Raw genomic sequence first — 22730 nt, 5'->3', positions numbered from 1 at the left:
TGAACCCACCATTTAAAATACTTCATAAAGACAATGAAGCAAGCAGGGTATTTTTAATGAGTAAACGACATTGATTTAAAGATGAAATAAAGACTCAGAAAACTGTAACAAAAGCATGTTGATTGTTTAATTGTAGTAAAGCATATGTACTCCAGTTAAATGACTAAAACATCAAGCTATTCCTAATTCTGTGAATACATAGAGTGGAAGAAGGCGAGGAGACTTTTGAAAGTGTCTTGATGGCTGATGAGTAATGGGCCTCACGGTGACAGTAACATTCACCATTCTGTCATGAGTGGGCTGAGATTCACAATTTCTTTTGGCTCCACTGCCAGTGCTTCCTGAAAGCTGACCATATTGGAATGAAGCAATTTTCACAGCTCCAACCTAAACTCTTAAGATCTGTGTACAGACTTGGCATCTGTATTGTTTCATTGCCTCAACATTCTTAATGAATCAGGCTAAATTTCATCCTTCTGTGGTACAGCCAAAAGAATAAAAGCAGAACAGCTGCTAATCAATTGAAAAGAGAAAATCTTTTGAGTGTTTAATGTTTTCTAAGTTAACATTTTTGGGAACCACAACATAAGCAGGCGATTTTAAGAGGATAGTTATTTGTGATCTAATATTATCCTAGTCCCAGAAAATTAAAAACAAAATCTTCTCCAGAATTTTGTGAATAACTTTGAATGGCTTGATGATCCAAAGAGAGAGGGACGTACAAGTAAGAAAATCCTGCTTTCCTCAGACTACATAGAGGAGAAAGATCTAAGCCCAGTCCTGGCAGAGTAACCACTGATCTACCAAGCCCGCATCACCAGCAGAACCAGGCCTAACGGGTGTCAAGGGAAACTCAAATTTTTGGATGAAGTCTTACGACTAGTGACCCCAAATGTCTATCCAAGGCCTGGGAATCTTTGGGAATTATAAGCTGATGTATCAACTGACCTGGTACTTGACAAAACCCATACTGGGCATTCTAGAAGAGTGAAAAAACCAAACCCAACCACACCCTGCATATTGGTATATAAAGTCTATACGCTTGTCTTGTATTCAGCACTCTCTCTAGGTAGCACTGGGAAAACCTGAAGCTAAGCTGAAAGTATCACCAGAGGGAGGATTAAAAATGTCCAGTTCTGCATTAATACGAATAAAGTGTACCTTACACTCTTCTTGATTGGACTACTAGCATATCTTCCTGAATTTACTTAAACAAGTTTTAAAGGCGTTAACTATACTTTGTCTTTGCATTTTGGAGCTTAAACTGAGCACTTTTTGCAGCATTCTGTGTTAACAAACTAGCTACACACTAATACTGTACTATGTATATTAAAAGCTATAATAATCAATATTTAGAATTATAATCTTAAGGCAATAATGTCAGTGAACTAAATCTAAATCAGTGAAAAAAGTTTAACAGATTCCTGTCTATTAAAAATCAAAAGGAAAGAAGGGCTATTTCCTTTGAGAGAATTCTCTTTGCCAGAAACAACCAATAAGGAACTGTTTATTTAATGTTTAAAAGGGTATTTCCTGTCAATACACAAGAAATAAGGTAGCCAACTTATAAAATAATCAAGCATAAACTAACTTCAGATTAAGTATAAAGAATTTTTAATATTAAATACACAGAAAGTTGGATCTATTTAATAAAACAATCTATAAGCTCTCTTTCAATTTTAAGATTCTATGATTAAATGAATTGGAATGTGGTAGTAAATGGGAATACAAAATCTTATATGAGCCTCAATTATAACTTAATAAGATTTTATACAAAAAGATAAAAATTAAGTCTTTATAGACACTAGTAAAGATATTTATTTCATCAAAAATCAGCATCAAAAACATACTTGAATTTCTGGTGGAAGAAATTAAAATTTCAATGATTAGTAAGAAATTTCATGTTTTATTCATTTAATATGGCAATCCTCCATAAATAGTAAAAATAAAATACAGAATATCTTTTTAATTGAGAATCACTTTTGCCAGTACATGTACAGATTAAATGCCCTTGATTATTAACATTTACTCCGTCTACAGATCAAAGTGATTATTATCATAAGATGACCAAATATCTATCTTAATAATTGGAAGGAATAAATAATGTAGCAGTTCTTTTTTTTTTAAGCTTTAAGCACCCTTTTATATCTTCTGACAAATAAATTTAAGAACAAAAAAGAATAAGCAACATTTTAGCAATCAGTCTGATAGTAGCTGGAATGTCTCCACTGGTATCAACCATGGAGGGAAACTACTTTTAGAGCTGGGTTTCATTTCTGTCCGCTCATAGATCCAATGAAGGTTTAGTGACTTTTTGTTTTCTTTGACAAGAAAACTATTGCAAAAAATAAAAAAGTAAACTTACTGCAAAGGCACTGAGAAGATTATTTAAGCAAATGTCATTATATGTATTAGTAATTTAATACAAATACACTTTAACAAATTGATCCTAGTAATGTTATAAAATAGCAAAATTTCAACTTTACCTTTTTTTAAAATAAAAGATTAGAAAAATTTGAAGAAAGCACTGACACTTCATTTCATTAGTAATAGCTTCATCTCACGCTCACACAAAATCTTTTTGCATGAGATTACAACACTAGCCAGTGTCAGAACTAAAATTTAAATTAGTTCACTTGGCATAACTGCATCATTATTAAGAGGTAAGCTCGAAGTCAAGTACTCCTTCCTCTACGGGTTTCATAGGAATAATGTGTCTCAAACTAAGGTAAAGGTAAAACAATAAAAAAGAAGAGAAAAAAATTTCACAAAAACAAATTTTACGTTAACTTCTCTTAGAATTTTGAATAGAGAGAAAACTTTAATATATTGCCCTTATCTAAGGCAATTTACTATTCCTATAGGCAGAACAGAACCAGAATAAGAGAAAAATTATTGGCTGTCATTGTGGTTTCTTCTGTTGCTTCAGAACCATCCTACATACCCAAATGTCTCCCCCAGTAGGTCAGCATTCACTCTGTTATACTTACAGAAAGAGTGGGCTTACTAATTGCAAAACAAAATCTTTACAACCTAATTGTAATCCCTGGAATTACAAAACAATGACAAGCCACACTGAGACTCCATCGTCCTTCTGGGTCAAAATAAAAGAAGAAAAGATAGTGTGCTGAAGTTAAAACAAAACAAAACAAAACAAAACACTGGGATCACTGAACTTAATCATTAAGGTGACAATCTGTAAGAGAACTAATATCCCAACCAAAGCAAAGTAAAGAAAATGGAAAAGAATGCTTGATCCTTATGTGGAAATTAGTCTATTCATCTTTCACTAACACACCACAAATCATACAGACTTCCTTATTAGTCTAGTTATTTTCTTAATGAAGTGTATGATGATAGTTTGAGAAATCCTGAGCAGAAGTACTAAAAAGCCAAACAGTAAGAGAATTAGGGTATTATATGCCAATTACCTGTTGAAATAAGATTAGTATTAATATAATCCTGCAAAATTAAAACAACGCCTACTTGTGAAAAGCAGAGCAGATAAAATCTTACGTGTACTCCGGTGCAGAAATCGGTGCCTGGAACCTTGAAATTTTATTTCTTGGGGCAGAATCTGATCTGTGCCACCTTAAATAATAATTATGCTTCTTTTACATATTCAGCTTTTATAACACAAAGAAAAAGATAGATACGATTCTATTGTTCAGAATTCATTTTTGTGCCAATAGCTGACAATAATCAATCCTATTGCCCCTTCAAAGTAATTAAGAAAACAAAGGTCAGTGCTCCTGTCTTTATACCTGTTCATACTTCTATTCTTAAAGCCACAGAATAAAATAAAGCGAAGGCAGGCAAAGGTTCATGCACAATAATGCATAACAAATCTCACGTTACAAAGAAAAGACTAAAGTAGGTACAGACAGTAGGAATTTAATCATTACTTCAATGGAAGTAAAATATAGCTGTATTATATTAATAGTTTTTTCCTTATCACATTAACAATGAATACATAATGTGCTCACTAGACAAAATTCCTGAAGCTAATAAGATATAAATTCTTAAAGATGAATTCAACTATAAAATTAACAATGGTAGAAGGGCAAGGTTATGTTATTAACAAAATGTATCTTACCATAGCATGGAAAAATACATAAGCCACCATACCAAAAATATAGGTAAGTAACGTTAACCATTTTGCTGTGAAAATGTATAGTTAAAGATTCATGTTACTTTCTCTACCACGTAAGAGATTTTCAAAATATGAGATTTTCAGTTTTATTAAACATCTAGAAAATGCCATGAAGGCTACTTAAAGAAAAAAAGAAAAGAAAATCAAGTATCAGTTAGCACTGTTAATCTTTTCTATTATAAGGAACTTATGTTATTGGATTAATGCATAAATATCTATTACTAATCATGTAGTCTAATTCATACTTCACTGGACTGATTTTTACACATAATAAAGCTGCTTCCTTTCTCTTCAACTGAACATAGCTACCAATAATACATACTTTGTGAGAAAAAACAAAAGTGATGCTATACCAAAATAATCTTTTTATTTTATTAATACAAATGTCAAAGTGATTAAGGACCCAAATAGTAAGCTACAACTTTTTATAGCACAAAAGTTGACTAGAAATGTCTGTTGCCTTAAGAAAATTATAAACAGAAAATAACTAAGCCCCTTAGGTGTATGTTTAATCATTCTGAAGAGATACTAAAGAGGCTACCCCAGCCATTAACTATGTAGCCTTTTACCATTTGTATGGCACATTTGGAAATAGTCTAGAAAAATGGATTTCATGGGCCTGCTGACATCACTACTGTCAGGTACCATCAGGGAAATACAATTAATCATGAGTAATTACCTATTAGTAGTGGTGGAACCTTTCAGACAAGTATTCCCTGAAGGAGATACAGTATATTTATTTTAACTTACTCTTTTCCTAAATAACCCTTCAAAATAACTGTAACTACTTTAGGAGACATTGCAAGAGTCTCCAAGTAAAGTAATTATAATTCTCCTTTGCAGCTAACACAGAAAATGGAATTTCAATAAGGCAAGCAAATTCAAAGCAAGGATAAAAATACAGGGGAAGAATAATCCCCTCTCTATAATAGACCCTACCCCATAAAAGCCCTTTCTGTACGCCAATATTCTTTAGTCAGGTCCAAACTATAACTTAGTATTATATAATATAAATAATTTTGTGCTCTAGTCATTGTGTAAACAAAATATTTTGCTTTTATTCAGATTTGCTAGCTCTAAGAAGAAGTGTATCATCTCCTGATTTCTGCTTGACATCTCGTATGGTTCATGAGAGTTCATAAAAACCAGCCAAAAAATTCTTAAGAAATATTAATTTATATAAACAATCTAAAAATCTATTTTATTTTTTTTTTGTTTTTTTTTTTCATTTTATTTTTTTTTTTATTAAATCATAGCTGTGTACATCAATATGATCATGGGGCATCATACACTTGTTTCATAGAATATTTGACACATTTTCATCTCATTAGTTGACATAAAAGCCAACATCACCAATGGCTTGCAGATTTAAAATTCTGACCAATTTCAAGAGATATTTTATTTGTAAAAATCCATTACTTTGAATAAACCATTAAAAAAGCATTTGTGAAAATGTGCTTAGAATATCTTGCAGTAGCTTTAAAATATCTAAAATATCTTGTAGTAGCTTTAAAATTAGTGTATGATAACGTGGCCAAATGAAAAAGAAAGGTTTAAGCAAATAGTTGTTAAACAACTACTTAGACTTTTTGAAAATTAAAGAGTCCTGGGAGGCACCTGTGGTCAAAGGAATAGGGCGTCTGCATATATAAGGGAGGTGGTAGGGTTTTCAAATCTGGCCCGGGCAAAAACTGCAAAAAAAAAAGAAAGAAAGGGTCCTAATAATTCAATGGAAATCAGTAAGTAGAAAGCTAAAAACATTCCTGGAAGGAAAATTCCACTTGTCTCTGTTACACTGCTTACCACTGCTCATTAGAAGCAAAGCCTGAAAAGGACTAGTTCACAATCTTACAACTTAAACTGTACTCTGTACTACATTTTCTTTTTTTAATTTTTCAATCTACATGCTAAACATTTTTAATGTACATAATTGAGCACTTACATTTATCAATTTGTCTAACATAAGACAAATTGGCCAGATTTCAAAACTATAAAAAGTACTGCAAAAATGTAAAACAAATTTTTAAAACTATGAAAAGTAATTATTTAGAAAAAGATGGATATAATTTACTGAGCAAACTTACAAAGGAGATGCAATGCTTAGTGGTTCTACTCACATAGAATCATTTCTGACCAGCTGTCCATTTTGGCGAACAGCATTTTCACTCATAGAGCGCTCTCTTTTTAGCCTGCCAACTGCACGGATCTGTGAAGGCAAAAAGAAAGGGAAGGAAATAGAAAATATTCTTAGTAGCCAACGCTACTCACAAAATTTACAAAGAACACAGCCAAGAAAAACCAACCAGGAATTGCTGCCAGGCATGTGCATCACAGAAAGATTTGTTAAAAAAAACCCTACTTACTATAATGCAGATAAATTTAGGAATGCCTCTTTACTTTAAAATCAGAAAGTACTCTAGTTTCTTTTTAATCATCAATCTTGGTACAATTATTATTTTATGTAATTTATATACTTATGTTATTTATTAAAAAATTACAGAAAATTTTAAAGGCACATATATTGGAGGAAATAGAATGTATCTACACTACAAATACATATTTCTGGCTTGGCCGGGTGTGGTGGCTCACGCCTGTAGTTCTAGTGCTGTGGAGGCTGAAGCAGGTGGATTTCCTGAGCTCAGAAGTTCGAGATCAGCCAGCATGAGCCAGAGTGAGACTCTGTCTCTAACAAAAACAAAACAAACAAACAAAAAAACATATTTCTAGGATCAAAACAAATTCAGATTTGGTTGAATACTTGAAAATGAGATATAAAAGAGTATCTTTCTAGCTTAAAGGTTTCAGCCATGGCCACAATCTACACCTCCACATGCTCATCTCATGAAATGTGTGTTTGACCTTCTTCCATCAAGAGATAGTATCTACATTCCCTCCCCTTGAAGTTGGATAAAATAAAAAAAGAAAGAAAGAAATTAAGGAAAGTGAGTTGGCTGGTGAGTTTTGAGACTAGGTCTTAAATAACAATATAGCTTCTGCCTTTTTACCCGAGATGTTGGGGAAGCCCAAGCCGCCACATGGCAAGTTCAAACATAGGTGCACCAGCCAACAAGCCTCCTGGAGGTTCAAGACGACAGCTAATAAATATCACAACAACCATTCCGACTGCTACGTGGTGAGAACTAACATTAAACAGGACAGGAAATGATGGGAGAAGACAAATAGCTTCAACATGGCTCGAAAAGCTACAGCAGCGGTTCTCAACCTGTGGGTCACGACCCACAGGAACTGTATTAAAGAGTCGCGGCATTAGGAAGGTTGAGAACCACTGAGCTACAGGATCCTAAGTCTATTTTTATTTTTACCATCTGAAATATGACTTAAAATATAACATGGACACTGAGCTTGATATTACTGCCATATGGGGGCAAAAAGCAACTTAAAACAAAAGCATATATTTGCTACATCTTCTAGTATTACTGACCTGTATGCTGTAGTATCAAAAAAATTATAGTGAATGATGCCCCATGATCATATCAATGTACACAGCTATGATTTAATAAAAAAAAATTAGATACTGCTTGAGGTAGTAAAGAGTACAATGATCTTTAAAATATTTTCACAATTTAGTTCAAGGTAGTAGGAGACTTTTTTCAATTCAAGATTTTTACATGTGCCTCGGCACCAGCCACATGCATCAAGGCTGGCAGGTTCAGGCCTGGCCCGGGCCAGCTAACCAACAATGACAAGTATAAAAAAAATAATAATAATAATTGGGCACTGTGGTGGGCACCCATATCCCAGGTACTTGGGAGGCTGAGGTGAGAGAACAGCTTAAGCCCAAGAGTTAGAGGTTCCTGTGAGCTGTGATGCCACGGCACTCTGCTAAGGGTGACGAAGTGAGACTCTGTCTCTCAAAAAAAGATTTTTACATGTCATTTAAAACCATCCTGCATTGATTACCCACTTGCTTTTATTTACTCCTGAAGCTGAGAATTAGTTTCTCTGCTTCAGGCGATTTCTGGGAGGTTGGGTCAGAGACAGGGTCTTCTATATCTAGTTTCGTAACATGTAGCACTAGACACATTAAAATTTCCCTTTAATATCCATATGCTCCAAGTAACATGATTACTCATAAATTCCCGAGCAAATAAATGTCTTTGAGGCTTTTTGCTTTCTGTTCTTTAGATCCGTTCAAAACCTAGCTTCCCTTCAAGAAGGCCTTAGCATGTCCCCCATATTCATCCCACCATTGTTAATTGTAAGAATTAACAATGCAGACTGAACAAACAGGATGAACCTCCCCCATCCTCAAACATGCTCACTGTCTGAAAGTCAAAATAACTATGGAGAGAATAGCCAGTAGTTACAGGTTAAGGGGAGGAAACACGGAGCAACATGTCAGCCTTGAAGAGATCGCCCTGCCGCGATGCCCAGGCTAAGAGGACCATGAAACAGTAGCTGTACAAAGAATGTGAACGCACATCTCCAATTCCTCCCAGGATGGATGTGTTCACACACATACAGTTAGGTTGGTCTTTCTTTTCTCTTTCGACTTTTGCTCCTTGCAGTCCCAGCTCTTCCACAGGTGAGGAAGAAGGAAAGGGAGCTAAAGCAACCACCCTCAAACTGTGACCAGGCCCATACTTTCTGGCTCTTGATTTTCTGAGCTACTGCAGGACCTTTTTAAGTATTCACTGAGTGTGTGGTCAGGTCAGCCATGGTCTTTGCTTCACAACCTCAGCTTGTTGTGTCAACTGAAGTGGGCCACTGGACAACCATCTGCTGCCTCCTGTCAGACACCCACAGCTCCAGGGTTGTCCTGCAGGTTCTAGGATGTTTGCTTTCTGAGTGTAATCTGCTCTGAGTCAGTACTAGGCGGATGTTATTTCTCCTCCTCCTTGGGCTGCAGCCACCGGTAACTTTTGATGGCCTCTGCATAGTGCTTGCATGGCTTAGAGATGGTCCCCTTTCTAGAAATATTCATTGCCTTTTGTTCTTCTCTTCCAAAATCAAGTAAGAGTTTATATAGTCCAATTTTGCTCCTTCCAGATCATTTCTAACTATTGACAGTTTTGGGGTATATTTGGGGTTCAGTGCTCTTCCAAAGATTTATTACAGAAATGAGAGTAGTGTTCTTGTACTTCTCTTCTTTGAAGCAGGAATTGCCAATTTGGGCCAAAGATCTTAACATCTATCTTAAGACCCGTCTGTTTTCTGTTCCTTCTCACAAAACTCTTGCAATTTACTGCAGATGATCTTTTCAAAACGTATCACTGCTTGAACGACAGGATATAAAAGGAAGGGTCCAAATCGTTGACTCGGTCACACTATTCGAGGGTAGGTCAACTTACAGGCATCTTTTTCCAACTCTTTCTTTGCAGTTCTTCCTCCTTGTTCTCTGGAAAACCCTTTCCCACCAGCTCCAGTTGGGGCTCCTTTTAGAGGAAGAGGCAGTATTAGTAATAGAGACTCTTCTTCAATATTCACACTCCCTGATCTGCTTCAAGAGCAGAGTTGTCACGACTTCAGAATTTTGTAGCTTCATGCCCAGATCACACGACTCATTGCACAGCTGCTTTATTAGTTCCCTGCAGGCAGAATTACCAAGCAATGGTCCTGTTCCAGAGTTGCTTTCCAAATATTGGTAGAGATTCGGCACACATTGAAAGGATTCATCGATTTCCTCTCTTCCAGCCAAGCCTCCAGGCTTTACAACCTTCTCTGGGCTGGGGGATTATTTGTGTCATGTTCTAAGTCCTCCTCATAAGCTTATTTGGATTTTTTAATCCAGTTTAAGAACTCGAGTACAGCCGCTCTCTACAAATTTATCAATCAGGCTTTGCATCAATCAGGCTTTTAGACAACAATTTTATAGCCTTCCCTTCCTCTTAAGCCTTCCCTGGTTGTTCCTTTCTTGACAGGAGGCCAGTGGAAGGATTTACCCTCTAGAGCATTGTTCTCAACCTTCCTAATGCTGCGACCTTTTAATACAGTTCTTGTGGGTTGAGACCCACAGGTTGAAAACTGCTGCTTTAGAGGACATTTGCCAGTATCTGAAGATTCTTTTTTTCTTTAGAGACAGAGCCTCACTTTGTGACCCTGAGTAGAGTGCCGTGCCATCACAGCTCACAACAACCTCTAACTCCTGAGCTTAGGCAATTCTCTTGCCTCAGCCTCCCGAGTAGCTGGGACTACAGGCACCTGCCACAATACCCAGCTATTATTTTTTGTTGTTGCAGTTTGGCAAGGGCTGGGTTTGAACCTGCCACCCTCGGTATATGGGGCCAGCACCTTACTCACTGAGCCACAGGCGCTGCCTACTTTTTTTATTATGGTAAAACACACATAACATACAATTCACAATTTTAACCATTTTAAAGTACACAATTCACTGTAGTTTAAGACACTCATAATGTCAAGCAATCATCGCGACCATCTAGTTCCTCAACATTTTTATCACCCCAAAAGAAAACCCAAGGCTGATGAAGTATCACTCTCAGCTCCCTTCTCTCCCAACCCTCTGGCAATCGCTAACCTGCCTTTGTCTCTATGGATTTGCCTATTCTAGATATTTCGTGTAAGTAGAACAACGCAATATATCATCTTTTCTGTCTAGTTGCTGCTTTTTTTTTTTGAGACACTCTTGCTTTGTCACCCCAGCTGGAGTGCAGTGGTGTCATCATAGCTCACTGCAGCCTCAAACCCTCATAACTGCTGGGCTCAGGTAATCCTCCTGCCTTAGCCTCTCAAGTAGCTGGGACTACAGGTGCCTGTCACCATACCCAGCTAATTATTTCTTTTTTAGTAGAAATGGGGTCTCATTCTTGCTCAAACTGCTGACCTCAAGCAATATTCCTGCCTTGGCATCCCACAGTGCTGGGATTACAGGCATGAGCCACCTGGACCTATAGCTTCCTTAAACTTAGCACATTTTTCGAGGCTTTCCATGTTGTAGCATGCATTAGTATTTTATTTTCCTAATTTTTTTAAAGACAGGGTCTTGCTCTGTCATCCAGGCTGCAGTGCAGTGGTGTAACCATAGCTCACTGTAACTCAAACTTCTGGACTCAAGGAGTAGTCCTTCTCTACCTAGGACTACAAGCACCAGCCATAGTTATTTTTAACTTTTTTATAGAGAGAGGGCTTGTTTTGTTGCCCCGGCTGGTCTTATGAACTCCTGGCCTCAAGTAATCCTCTCACCTTGCCTCCCAGTGCAGTGGCATGAACTCTGTCACCCAAGCTGCAGACTAGGTATGAGCCACTGAGCCAGGCTCGTTTTGTTTTAATGGCTGCTAAATGAAAATATTATTTTGCTTATCTATTCATCACCTGATGGACATTTTGGTTGATTTGACTTGGACAATGTTAATGGCACCTTAAAGGTGAAGAATGCTGTCAAACATCATAGAAATGCTAAAGGATAGCCCTTATCATAACAAAAATTCTCTAGTCCAAATGCTAACAGTACTGAGGCAGAGCAAGCGGCCCTGGGGATTGCGCAGTCCAGATTCTGAGCAGTCTAATGTGAACGACTCACCAATGTTAGTAGCAATAATGTCCTTAATGCCCCCTCTATTTATGTTTTCTAGAAGCTGCTAGAACTCTGGCTATCTCTCCCATTTTCCTCCCCTGTTTACCGGGTGCTCACCTCTTGAGGGTTGCCTGACCCTCCTATATGATTTGAATATGAACCATCACCTTTGCTCTAGACAGCTGGCCCTAATCCCAGAAACTGTTCTCTTGGGTCGCAGGATTTGGCTCCTGTCACAGAATTTTAACTCTTTCGTAATGATAAAATTTATATACATTGAGCTTTTCATACGAAGTAGAACAAATTCTAAACATATTACATGCATTACTATATTTAATGCTCACAATAGTTGTATACACTTGGCGTTGTTCTTATCTTTTAGATAATGGTTAAATATTTTGCTCAAGGTAATGTGGTTTGTAAATTGCAGGAAAGCCTTCAAAATCAGATCTAATTCTCAGCCAAAATGTATTTCCCAGTGCTACACTCTGAGCATTTATCAGATCTGACTAAATATCACAATGACTGCACAAGTGAACCTCATATAGTCTTAAAGCCTGGGTCTACTGAGAACAATCCTGGTAACTTCACTCAGTCTTAAAGTAATCACTTAGGAAAGTGCTTGAGTTCCTTTTAATCTGTTATTTGCACTGGGTAAGCAAAAATGTCCAAAATACTTATCAAGAGCAGAAACTTCAAAAGAAAAACAAAACCGGATTAACAGCAGAAGTAGTGCCTTTCCTAGCAGAATCCTCACTCTAAGACCACTGGGAACCCTTGGGGAGCTGGAAGTTGGACCTCAAATTGGGTGCATGCTTTGCGTAACCATCTTCCTAACTTTCACTATTCTCTGCCATTAAAGAACTGCGTATCTTCTGTGTGAGTTGAGGTCTTTCCCTCACTTAAACCATTACCTTGCTGTAACTAGGCAGAAAGCAAATTTCTGAAAGCTACAAGTATGTCTCATTTATTCTTATATTGCACACAGTATCTTACACATAAAAGCCAAACAAATGTTTGTTAAATAAATAAAATTCTGCAAGTACCTTAGTGCCTTTTGTCATGTAAGCACTCAAATTTAGTACTTTTCAACAAGCAGGTATCTAGAATGTCCAAACCAGTTATTAGCATATTACCTCAATTATCTAGTCCTGTAAAATTGCATTGCCCTAGATGATACATGTTTCCCTCTTTGGAAACGACCATATGAAAGATGAAATCAGGCACAAGCAGTAATACGGTACTAATTTCACATTTGCTTACGCACTGCTTCATGGCCTCATGGTAATACATTAGAAATTTAGAAACTACGTGAGAAAGACACAACTACAGAAATTATCAAAGAAAAAAAGATTCAAATGATTAGTTCTGAATCAACAGCAGAGGCAAGATTTGAATTCTGCTACTAATAACTTTTTAGTCCATAATGCTATATTTAGGTTAACTCAGTAGAAACCTTTCATCAACCAGTGATAATGTACAATATTGATGGAAAAAAAGCTTTTTTTGTAATTCTTTTGAATTACAACCTACCCAAAACAAAGAGATGCATTAATTTTCTGTCACTAAACCTCCTAACCTTTTCTGTTATGCTTAAGATAGGACACCTAGCCATAAAAGTTCTTCAGGCTTGGCGCCTGTAGCTCAACGGCTAGGGCGTCGGCCACATACACGGGGGCTGGTGAGTTTGCCTGCCAAATAACAACTACAAAAAAAAAAAATAGCCAGGCGTTGTATAGTCCCAGCTACTTGGGAGGCTGAGGCAAGAGACTCTCTTAAGCCCAAGAGTTTGAGGTTGCTGTGAGCTGTGACATCACAACACTCTACTGAGGGTGACATAGTGAGACTGTCTCAAAAAAAAAAAAAAAAAATCAAAATGGCAGTGCCCGTAGCTCAGTGGGTAGGGTGCCTGCCACATACATGGATGCTGGCTAGTTAGAACCCGGCCCAGGCCAGCTTAAACAATGACAACTGCAACAACAACAAAAAATAGTCAGTTGTTATGGCGGGCGCTTGTAGGCTCAGCTACTTGGGAAGCTAAGGCAAGAGAATCACTTGAGCCCAAGAGTCTGAGGTTGCTGTTACATGCTGTTTGGGTTCATGAAGGCCAAGCTAATGCTGGGCACTACTGGGTGTACATTTTTGATCATCATGAGAGGACGTGGATGAAGTACAATGATGTTTGCTGTGACAAAATCATCCTGGGAGGAACTAGTGAGAGACCCTTTTGGTGGTTATAGAAATGGCAGTGCATGGGCGGTGCCTGTGGCTCAAGGAGTAGGGTGCCGGTCCCATATGCCGGAGGTGGTGGGTTCAAACCCAGCCCCGGCCAAAAAAAAACTATAAAAAAAAAAAAGAAATGGCAGTGCATACTGTTTAATGTACATAAATGATAAGGCACAATTCTTAATACAAGAGGAGTTTAATAAAGAAACTGGACAGGGTCTTGTTGGAATAGAAACCTTACCACAAGTTTTGAGAGATTTTGTTGAGGAAGACAACCAACGATTTAAAAAAGAATTAGAAGAATGGAACATACAACTTGCCCCTGGCATTGCAGGAAAAGCTTTTAGCAGCTTAGAAATTGAGGGAGTCAGAGTCTTCATTGATAACAGCACAAGCAGGAGAACCAGAAGATCTAGAGCACCCATCAAGAAGTGATTTCTCAAAGGACTTGAAAGAAGACACTATTCAAATAATTAACAAGGCTTCACATGAGCATGAGGATAAAAGTCCTGAAACAGTTTTACAGTCAGCAATTAAGTTGAAATATTCAAGGTTGGTTAAGTTGGCCCAAGAAGACACCCCACCAGAAACAAGATTATTGTTACACCATGTAGTTGTCTACTTTATCCAGAACCAAGCACCAAAGAAAATCATTGAGAAAACATTGCTAGAACAGTTTGCAGATAGAAATTTGAGTTTTGATGAAAGGTGTCACAACATAATGAAAGGTGCTCAAGCCAAACTGGAAATGATAAAACCTGAAGAAGGAAACATGGAGGAATAGGAACAGTGGCATCAGGATGATAGGAAATTCAGGGAAACGACTATGTATCTCATAACTGGGCTAGAAAACTTTCAAAGAGAAAGTTATATAGATTCTTTGCTGTTCCTTGCTGGGCCATCGCACTCTACCCAGGGTGATAGCTTGAGATTCTTATCTCAAAAAAAAAAAGTTCTTTCTTCAATACCACATAAATAATAATACTTTCCACAAAATTTTCATTTTCCTAAAACAAAGCATCTAAATAAAAAATAACAGCATAATTATTTGTAGTATTTGTAAATCAAAATCGATGGTAATCAATATTCTATACAGAAAGCTTTCATTATGTAGTACCATGTTATGACTTTCAGCCTCGTAATGCTACTCTGACTTTCCTTTTTATCTGTATTATTTTAGATTCCACTGATGTGAAAACTCTACTTACTTCTTCATTTTGAGGGGTTGGAGGAGGTCTTTCTAAATCCAGAAAATCTAGTGGTCTTTCACTTAGCGTAAGCACACGAGGTGGTGTTTTTAGTGCTAGAGGTTTTAAGGGAGTTGACTGAATAAGGTCAAGATCTGCTGGTCTTGAAAATGAAATGTCCTCATTATTTCCTAAGAGTAAAACAGGGGAGGAAGGAAGGAAAAGAAGGTTTTAAAAAGACTGTCATTTTGTTAAAACATATTTACCATCTCGCACTTTTGAATTACAATCTACCCAATGTTTCTTTAAAAATATACTTTCAGCGTAAGATTTGACATTTCATTAATATTTAATATTGTGGTTCAGAAATGATAAAAAATTATGTAATATATAATATACAACAAAAAACTGGTACCCAGAATCTATTTAAAATTTTTTAAAACACCCAATTTTTCAAACAAAACCTATGAATAGATACTTCACAAAGAAAACAAATAGCCAAAAAGCACAAAGTTAAAAATTACTGACATCAAGGAAACAGAATTAAAATTATGAGATGACGCCACACACCTAAACAGCTAAAATCATAAAGAGTAACAATCCAAAATGTTGGCAAGGATATGGAGCAAATGAAACTCTCACACATGTAACATAAGAATGTAACACAGTACAACAATTTGGAAAATAGCCTAGCAGGTTTTCAAAAAATTAAACATAACTTATAATGGAATCCAGCAATTTCACTCCTAAAGATAGGAAAACACTGTATAGTCACAAAGGCTTGTAAATGAATATACACGGTATCCTTATTTTAACAACCTCAAACAAGAAACACCACAGATGTCAAATAGATAAATGAATAAAAAAATTATGGTATATCCATACAGTGAAATAATACTCAGTAATGAAATGGAATGAACAATATGTGTGACAACATGGAAGAATCTCAAAAACATTACACTGAACAAAAGAAGCCGGAAAAAAGAGCACCTTCTCTATGATTCCATTCACATGAAACTCCAGGAAAGACAAACTTAGTCTCTGGTTACAGAAAGGAAATTATGGTTGTCTAAAGTTGTGACATAAGGACTGATTGAGAAGGGGCATAAGAGAACTTTCTGGGGGTAAGAAAAATGTTGTATAGCTGGACTGTGGTTGTTACACGGGTAGAGACATTTGTTAAAAATCAAGTGTATGTGGCCAGGCAAGGTGGCTCACACCTGTAGTCCTAGCATGCTGGGAGGCCGAGAAAGATGGATTACTCAAGCTCAGCAGTTTGCAAACAGCCTGAGCAAGAGTGAGACCCCATGTCTTAAAAATTAGAAAAGATGAGGCAAGAGAATTGCTTGAGCCCAGGAGTTTGAGGCTGCTGTGAGCTTTGACAGGGTGAGAGAGTAAAACTCTGTCTTAAAAAAAAAAAAAAAAAAGCGTATGCTTAAAAATGTACACATAGTATGTTTTACATGAGTAAAATCTCAATAGTTAGATTATTAAAAAATAATGTTTGCGCTGGGAGCAGTATCTCACAGCTATAACCCAGCACTCTGGGAGACCAAGGCGAGAGTATCCCCTGAGCCCAGGAGTTCAAGGCTGTAGTGAACTAGGATTAGGCCACTCTGCCAAGCCAGACAACAAAGCAAGACCCGGTCTTTAAAAAAAAAATGTATTGTCTGAAATTCAGACTATAATAATGAGTAAAAATTTCAAAAAAAGTAAATTTGAGTTTCCCATCCCCTTTCTTGGTATTATTTTGAAAAACCTAAATGTTTTCACAAAAATATATAAAACAAAGATTTAGAGGCAATTTTCTGAACACATGTGCAATACCTGCCACGACAATCCTCTCCGGAACCTGCATTATCACACTAGCGTTGGGAGCTCCTTCTTGGAATCCTGGCTCCAGGTCAGCATTTGGTGGTGCTACTTTTAACTTTTCAGGGACCCTCATTCGCTGACTAATACCTTCGGTATATTCCATTTCATACTGAATTCGACTAATTTCCGCCATCTCAGCAGCAGTGGGAGAAGGAAATGCTGCAGCACTTACCCTGTGGAAGGAAAATTTAAAGACAAGTATGACTGAGAATCAGAAGGGCCGGTCTCCTCCAATAGTGAAGTTAGAAAACATTATCTTACAGAAAGAGCAAAAGGAAACTTCTGACTTGCTAGTACTGAATATATACAAAGGAAAAGTAAGACTGAAGAAAATGTCTTCCTCAACAAAAGGGCTTCTTACTTATCAGCTAAAGTTGCACATAAAGGTACTGCTTAGGAGCAAATTTTAAAAATTCCTGTATAATCACATATAAAATGTGTACATGTCACATGTACTCTCTCTGCATAAACAAAGAAACATGCTGTTTATAATTCAACAATGTCTGAAATAAAATTTAATTACAATTTTAATTTAAACTTCAACTCTATAAAAATAAAATTAGAAATTGCTGTCATACATGAAAAAATGAAACCTTTAAGTGAGAAAAACCAGATCATAAAGTAAAAAATTAACTCTGAATTTACTAAAAAATGATGCAACCCCCTGAAAATCATACCACATCAATTAAAACTCTTACTGAATATGGATCTAATGACTGAGATGCAATGAATACCAAATATAAAATCTGTATTAATAAATTCTAATGTACAAATTCATTTTGGGGAGGGACTGAAAGTTTTACACTATTAATTTATTATCTAATGCCATTATTTAATGTATATTTTGCAAAAGCATCACATCTTTAAAGAGAAAGACAGTGTGAATGTGTTGAGTAACCTTCCAAATTGTGGATGGATCCATAATCCCAGGGAAGTGAAGTAGAAAGAATGTTGCCCCAAAATAAAAAAATGCCAAAAAAACTGTAAAAGATCATGACTAGCCTATGGTCATCAGCTGTAAAGCCACTGTCTCCCAAAGCTTTAATACCAGCTCAACTAATAAAATTTCACTGACCTTCCTAGTGGTGTGTCACTGCTTGTTCTTTTACTCATATTAATACAGTAAGTACACGTCTACAATAGCTATCAAAATACTGCTACCCTGTAGTTCAGTTTACTTTACACAACAATTCCCCTACAGATCTGAACTGTTTTTGGAGATGTACATAACAACACGGACACTGCTTTTCCAGCTGTAAAAAAGAAAGAATAAAAATCAGTATTTCAACAATTCATTTCATAAGAAAACTATGAATCAAAGTAAATATCTACTTAAAATTATTTTTGGACCTGAATATGCCTTGGTCTGAGAAAACAATTTTCACATCTCTCCTGAGTTATTTTAGACCAGCGGTTCTCAACCTGGGGGTCTCGACCCACATGAACTGTATTAAAGGGCTGCGGCATTAGGAAGGTTGAGAACCACTGTTCTAGACCTTGAAAATCATAAAGATGGATTTAAGGACAGTCTGTTTTATAATTTTGCAAACAGGATAAAGAAAAGGTATATCAAACGTACATACAAACATGAAGTTATTAATAGATTAGGGAAAAAACATTGCCATAAAACTTTTCTAATCATTATATTCTGAAGGGCACTAAGTACAAATGAAGAAATCACGAAGAGAATGCAAAGGGTAAAAAGCAAAATATATTTGAGGTAGCCTCAAAATGTGACAAGTAATGGTTTCTTTAAAAGGAAATAAGTTTCAAAACCAAATTACACTAAATTTTCAGCAAAAGGGATTATATATAAAACAAAGGCAACATAAAAAATTAAAGACAGCAGACATGTCTTTATGGTAGGTAAGATATTTCCTAAACTCCAAGTCAGGATGTATTCCGCACCTTGACCCCTGCCTCACTGCAGGGCTTAGGAGAGTTCTTCAAGGTTGGTTATTGTGTTAAGTCCAGACAACTGGTTTGATAATGACTGCTAACTAGTTTCTTTTGTCCTTTATCAGAATGTCTTTGGGAACATAGATCTTTAAGCTTAGATCTGGCATGCAGATGATTTAAAGACTAAGAAAATAGAGCCAAAAGAGAAAATTTTTACTCACAAATGTGTACCAACTACTGCTTGCTATTTGGCACTATCTGCTTCTGTGCTTCATATTACATCCTTTAACTTGCTTCAATGTGCATGTGTTGGACTTAGAGCCACTTTTGTCCCTGGGGGAGAAAAATGGGCCAATTGAGAAACTAAATGATACCCATATTAGGGATTCATTGCTGGAAATTCTCCAAATAGTGTAACAGTAACAAAGATATATAACCTCTTATTAAGAAACCAATAAAAGAATAATGAAAGAAAAAATTAAGTTTACCAACCATCTTAGTCCTACAGATGGGCCCTATGATTATTTATCAGGTAAGGCAGTATATGATAAAAAAACTAACTCTGATTTTATTTCTAAATTGTATTTATAAAAATGTAAGATCGGAAAAATACATAAGCATAAACGAATCCAATACTTATGGGCATATATACAAACACATATATACTGAGGAACAAATGCATTAGTTAAATTTCATTCACCTAAAATGTTTTTAATTTTGAACTAGTAATGCATGTACACAGTACAAAATACATAAGAATATACAGAAAAAATGAAGTGCCCCACCAATTCAAGCTTTAACCACCCAGGTCCCACAGGCAACATCTGTAATCAATTTTGGTACATCATTCTACACGAGCTGCTCCTCTAACACTTATGTGTATTTAAAGGATAGTAAAAGCTTGTATTTAGCAAAAAATAAAAAATATTGAAAAGGGCTATGTCAAAAAGATTATAGCCTTGGAATATTACAAATTGAAATTTTATAATAATAAACAAGAGAAACAAATTCCTAGAACATTATCTCCTTGAAATGTGCTATTCTCTGCATTCCATTCATTGCATTTCAGTCTCCTTAATATCCATTAGTACAGGCTACGCCTGTGGCTCAAAGGGGTAGGGCACCGGCCCCACATGCTGGAGGTGGTGGGTTCAAACCCAGCTCCGGCCAAAAAAAAAAAATATATCCATTGGTACATCTCATGGGTCTCAACATTTCATTCTATAGCAACTCATCAGCTATAGATATTTTCTCACGAGAATCTCTGAGTTTGTCAAGAATCATTGACTTAGAACATAAAGGTGGGCACTGAAAAGCCAACTTCTGGGAAAAGCCAAATTCACCTGTAGCTGAACTACTTAAATTTAAAAAATAAATGGTAACTTCCTATTAAGACTTAACATTGTACTGTCCCCAATTATTGGGTTTTCTCCTTAAAACAGACAAAAATCTAATTTTTTTCTTCCTCATTAGACTACGAAGTTTTGGTAATATCCCTTGGCAATAAATAGAATAAAACGTCTCATTTGGGGTTGAGACCTATGTTTTGTCACTTAGAATCTAGTTAGCAACCAGTACATGATTCTCCATTACGTAACTAATGAGACAGAATTTCTCCTAAAATCAAAGATGATTTCAGATCTCTACCTTTCTAAGCCCAATGGTTTCCAAACTTAAGTAACTAACTTCATGTCTTTTTGCTACTCACAGAGTACACTGATTCTTAGCTATACACTTAATTTTTCCTTAACTAGACTTTTAAAAAATGTTAAATGTATCTTAAAGGGAAATTTTACATCACTACCATAAGCCATAAACTTGACATAGATAAATCCACATAAAAACATAGCTATTATAAGAGACCCTCATTCACATATCAACTAGAGTCAAGTCACTTCTCACTGGTAGAATAGTGTACCACATACCAGTTTGAGAACGCAGTGATCACTTCAAGCCCAGCCTCTTCATTTTCTATTTAAAAACACTACAACCCGGAATGCCTTGGAAGTCACAGAAACAGGTTCAAACTGATTATGGTTGCAAAGATTTTATCTAATTCTCCAATAACAACAAAAAATCTACATTTTTTTTTCTTTTGAGACAGAATTTCACTGTCACCCAGGGTAGAGTGCAGTGGCTTCACAGCTCACAGTAACCTTAAACTCTTGTGCTCAGATGATCCTTGCCTCAGCCTCCCAGTTAGCAGGGACAACCGGCATCCACCACAATGCCTGGCTATTTTTAGACACGGGGTCTGGCTCTTGCTCAGGCTGTTCCCGAACCCTTGAGCTCAAGCAATCCATCCGCCTGGGTCTCCCAGAAAATCTCCAGTTCTTTATCACTTACTATGGTGTATCTAGTTCAAAAATTTTATAGAGGTCGCCCTGTTTCAGTTCTCTTTCCAAGCAAAAACACTTAAGAAATCACCGCAAACTTAGAAAAATATGTAATTAACAAACTTTAAAATAAAGTTATGGACCTACAGAAAAGTTACAACACAGAACGAGGTAATCTTAAAATGAGGCAGCTCTATCAGACTGGAAGGGAAAGAACACAATTTCCTTTCGGAAAGAATAGCAAAACCAATTCACAAGCCTTTGGAAACAGAAAGACAGCAGGTCCTCAAACAATTTAATTGCAAGGGAAAAGACTACTGACTACAACTAAATCTTCCTAAATTTCCTACAAGTTTTCTTTTCGGATCTCAACCAATGAAATTGAGGCAGAAACAAATGTTTTTCACCCAGAGAGAAAACATGCAAGATCATTCAAAGTCTCCCCGTGGGCGAGAGGCCTGAATACAAATGATTCTATACTGGGGCACAACCCCCAACCCAAGCCCCGTGAACATTTGCTTATTTTTTTTGTAAGTCTTCCTCAATTAACAGAGGCCACTTTTGAAAGGGTGCTCTTCCTTTGGGAATGTCCCTGCACTAACTTCGTGGAGCGCAGCCCGAACTTTCCTTTAATCACAGGAGGACTCATCCTGCACAGCAAGGTCAGAGGCTCTTTCCTCCAGCTTCCCAGTTCCCGGGAGGAAACTTAAGTAGCAACTGCGTCCATCCGCACTTGGGAGCAAGGATGCTTACAGGTCGACCGCAGTCTACCCGGTGGCCGGCTTGTCACCCGCGGATGCCATAAACTGGGCTTCCAACGAGGCCTTTCTTTTTGAATGCGTATTTTTCCACAAGAACAAAACAAAAACCTACTTTTAAAGCGGCAGGTTTAAGGGTATACTGGAAGGTGTGCCGGCCAGGAAGGAGGACTGAAGACGACCAGCAAAGCCTGGGGTTCAAGCACACCAGACTTTGCTACTGTTTCCCAATCCCCTATTTTCTAGTCGGAAAAGTCCGAATTAAACCACAAAATGAGAGGCCGATCTACGAAGGGTAGAGAAGTCAGCTCAAAAACATTTGCAGGAGGGTGCTTCTCTCCCTCGCTCTTCTCGGGGACCGAGAGGGCGGCAAGGTCCCCAGGAGGAGGAAGGGCGAGAGGCCCGGGGGATGGGACTCCGGCCAGCGCTTCACCACCGACGAGGCAGGACCACTGCGAGTCCCGCCCGTCAGCCGGAGGGTCTCGGCGGTGGCGCTAGGCCCGGCGGCCAGCTGGGGCCGCGCGTCCGGGTCGGGAAGACGTCAGCACTCACCCCTAGGCCCACTGGAGGGTCGCCGGCGAGGGCCGCCGCCCGCCGGCTCCCGGGGCGCTCGGGTGGGCGCTCTCTCAGGCCGTTGGCCGAGCGCACCGAGGCGCCCAGGCAAAACCGGCGGAGCGGCCCGCAGCTGGCCGGGCGAGACGCGAGAACGCCCAGAAATGGTCCCTTCCAGGAGCCGTAACGGAAGCCGGTTCGTGGTCATGTGACTCCGGGAAGGGCGGACGTGCGGCTCGCGCACAGGAGCGG

At 37.6% G+C, this 22730-nt stretch overlaps 1 protein-coding gene across 11 annotated transcripts in view; it reads right to left on the bottom strand.

Annotated features, from left to right (window-relative positions):
- The window catches only part of MFF (mitochondrial fission factor), a 33303-nt gene extending 10578 nt beyond the window's left edge, over nt 1–22725 (bottom strand). For 4 of the 11 annotated variants that reach the window (XM_053598299.1, XM_053598300.1, XM_053598305.1 and 1 more), the window contains exons 1-7: nt 22479–22725; nt 19054–19165; nt 18009–18186; nt 16886–17106; nt 15080–15249; nt 6271–6359; nt 3517–3591 (exon numbers count right to left, since the gene is read on the bottom strand). In XM_053598299.1, the coding sequence (XP_053454274.1) occupies nt 3517–3591; nt 6271–6359; nt 15080–15249; nt 16886–17106; nt 18009–18046 (593 nt within the window). In that variant the 5' untranslated portion in view covers nt 18047–18186; nt 19054–19165; nt 22479–22725. The remainder of the gene's footprint in view (nt 1–3516; nt 3592–6270; nt 6360–15079; nt 15250–16885; nt 17107–18008; nt 18187–19053; nt 19166–22478) is intronic. The other 7 variants (XM_053598301.1, XM_053598304.1, XM_053598308.1 and 4 more) reach the window with 4 other exon arrangements.
- Between the last annotated feature and the right edge of the window lie 5 nt (nt 22726–22730).

This window comes from Nycticebus coucang, chromosome 7 (assembly GCF_027406575.1).
Source record: "Nycticebus coucang isolate mNycCou1 chromosome 7, mNycCou1.pri, whole genome shotgun sequence".
NCBI lineage: Eukaryota > Metazoa > Chordata > Mammalia > Primates > Lorisidae > Nycticebus > Nycticebus coucang.
This window is presented reverse-complemented; position numbering and strand designations above follow the sequence as displayed.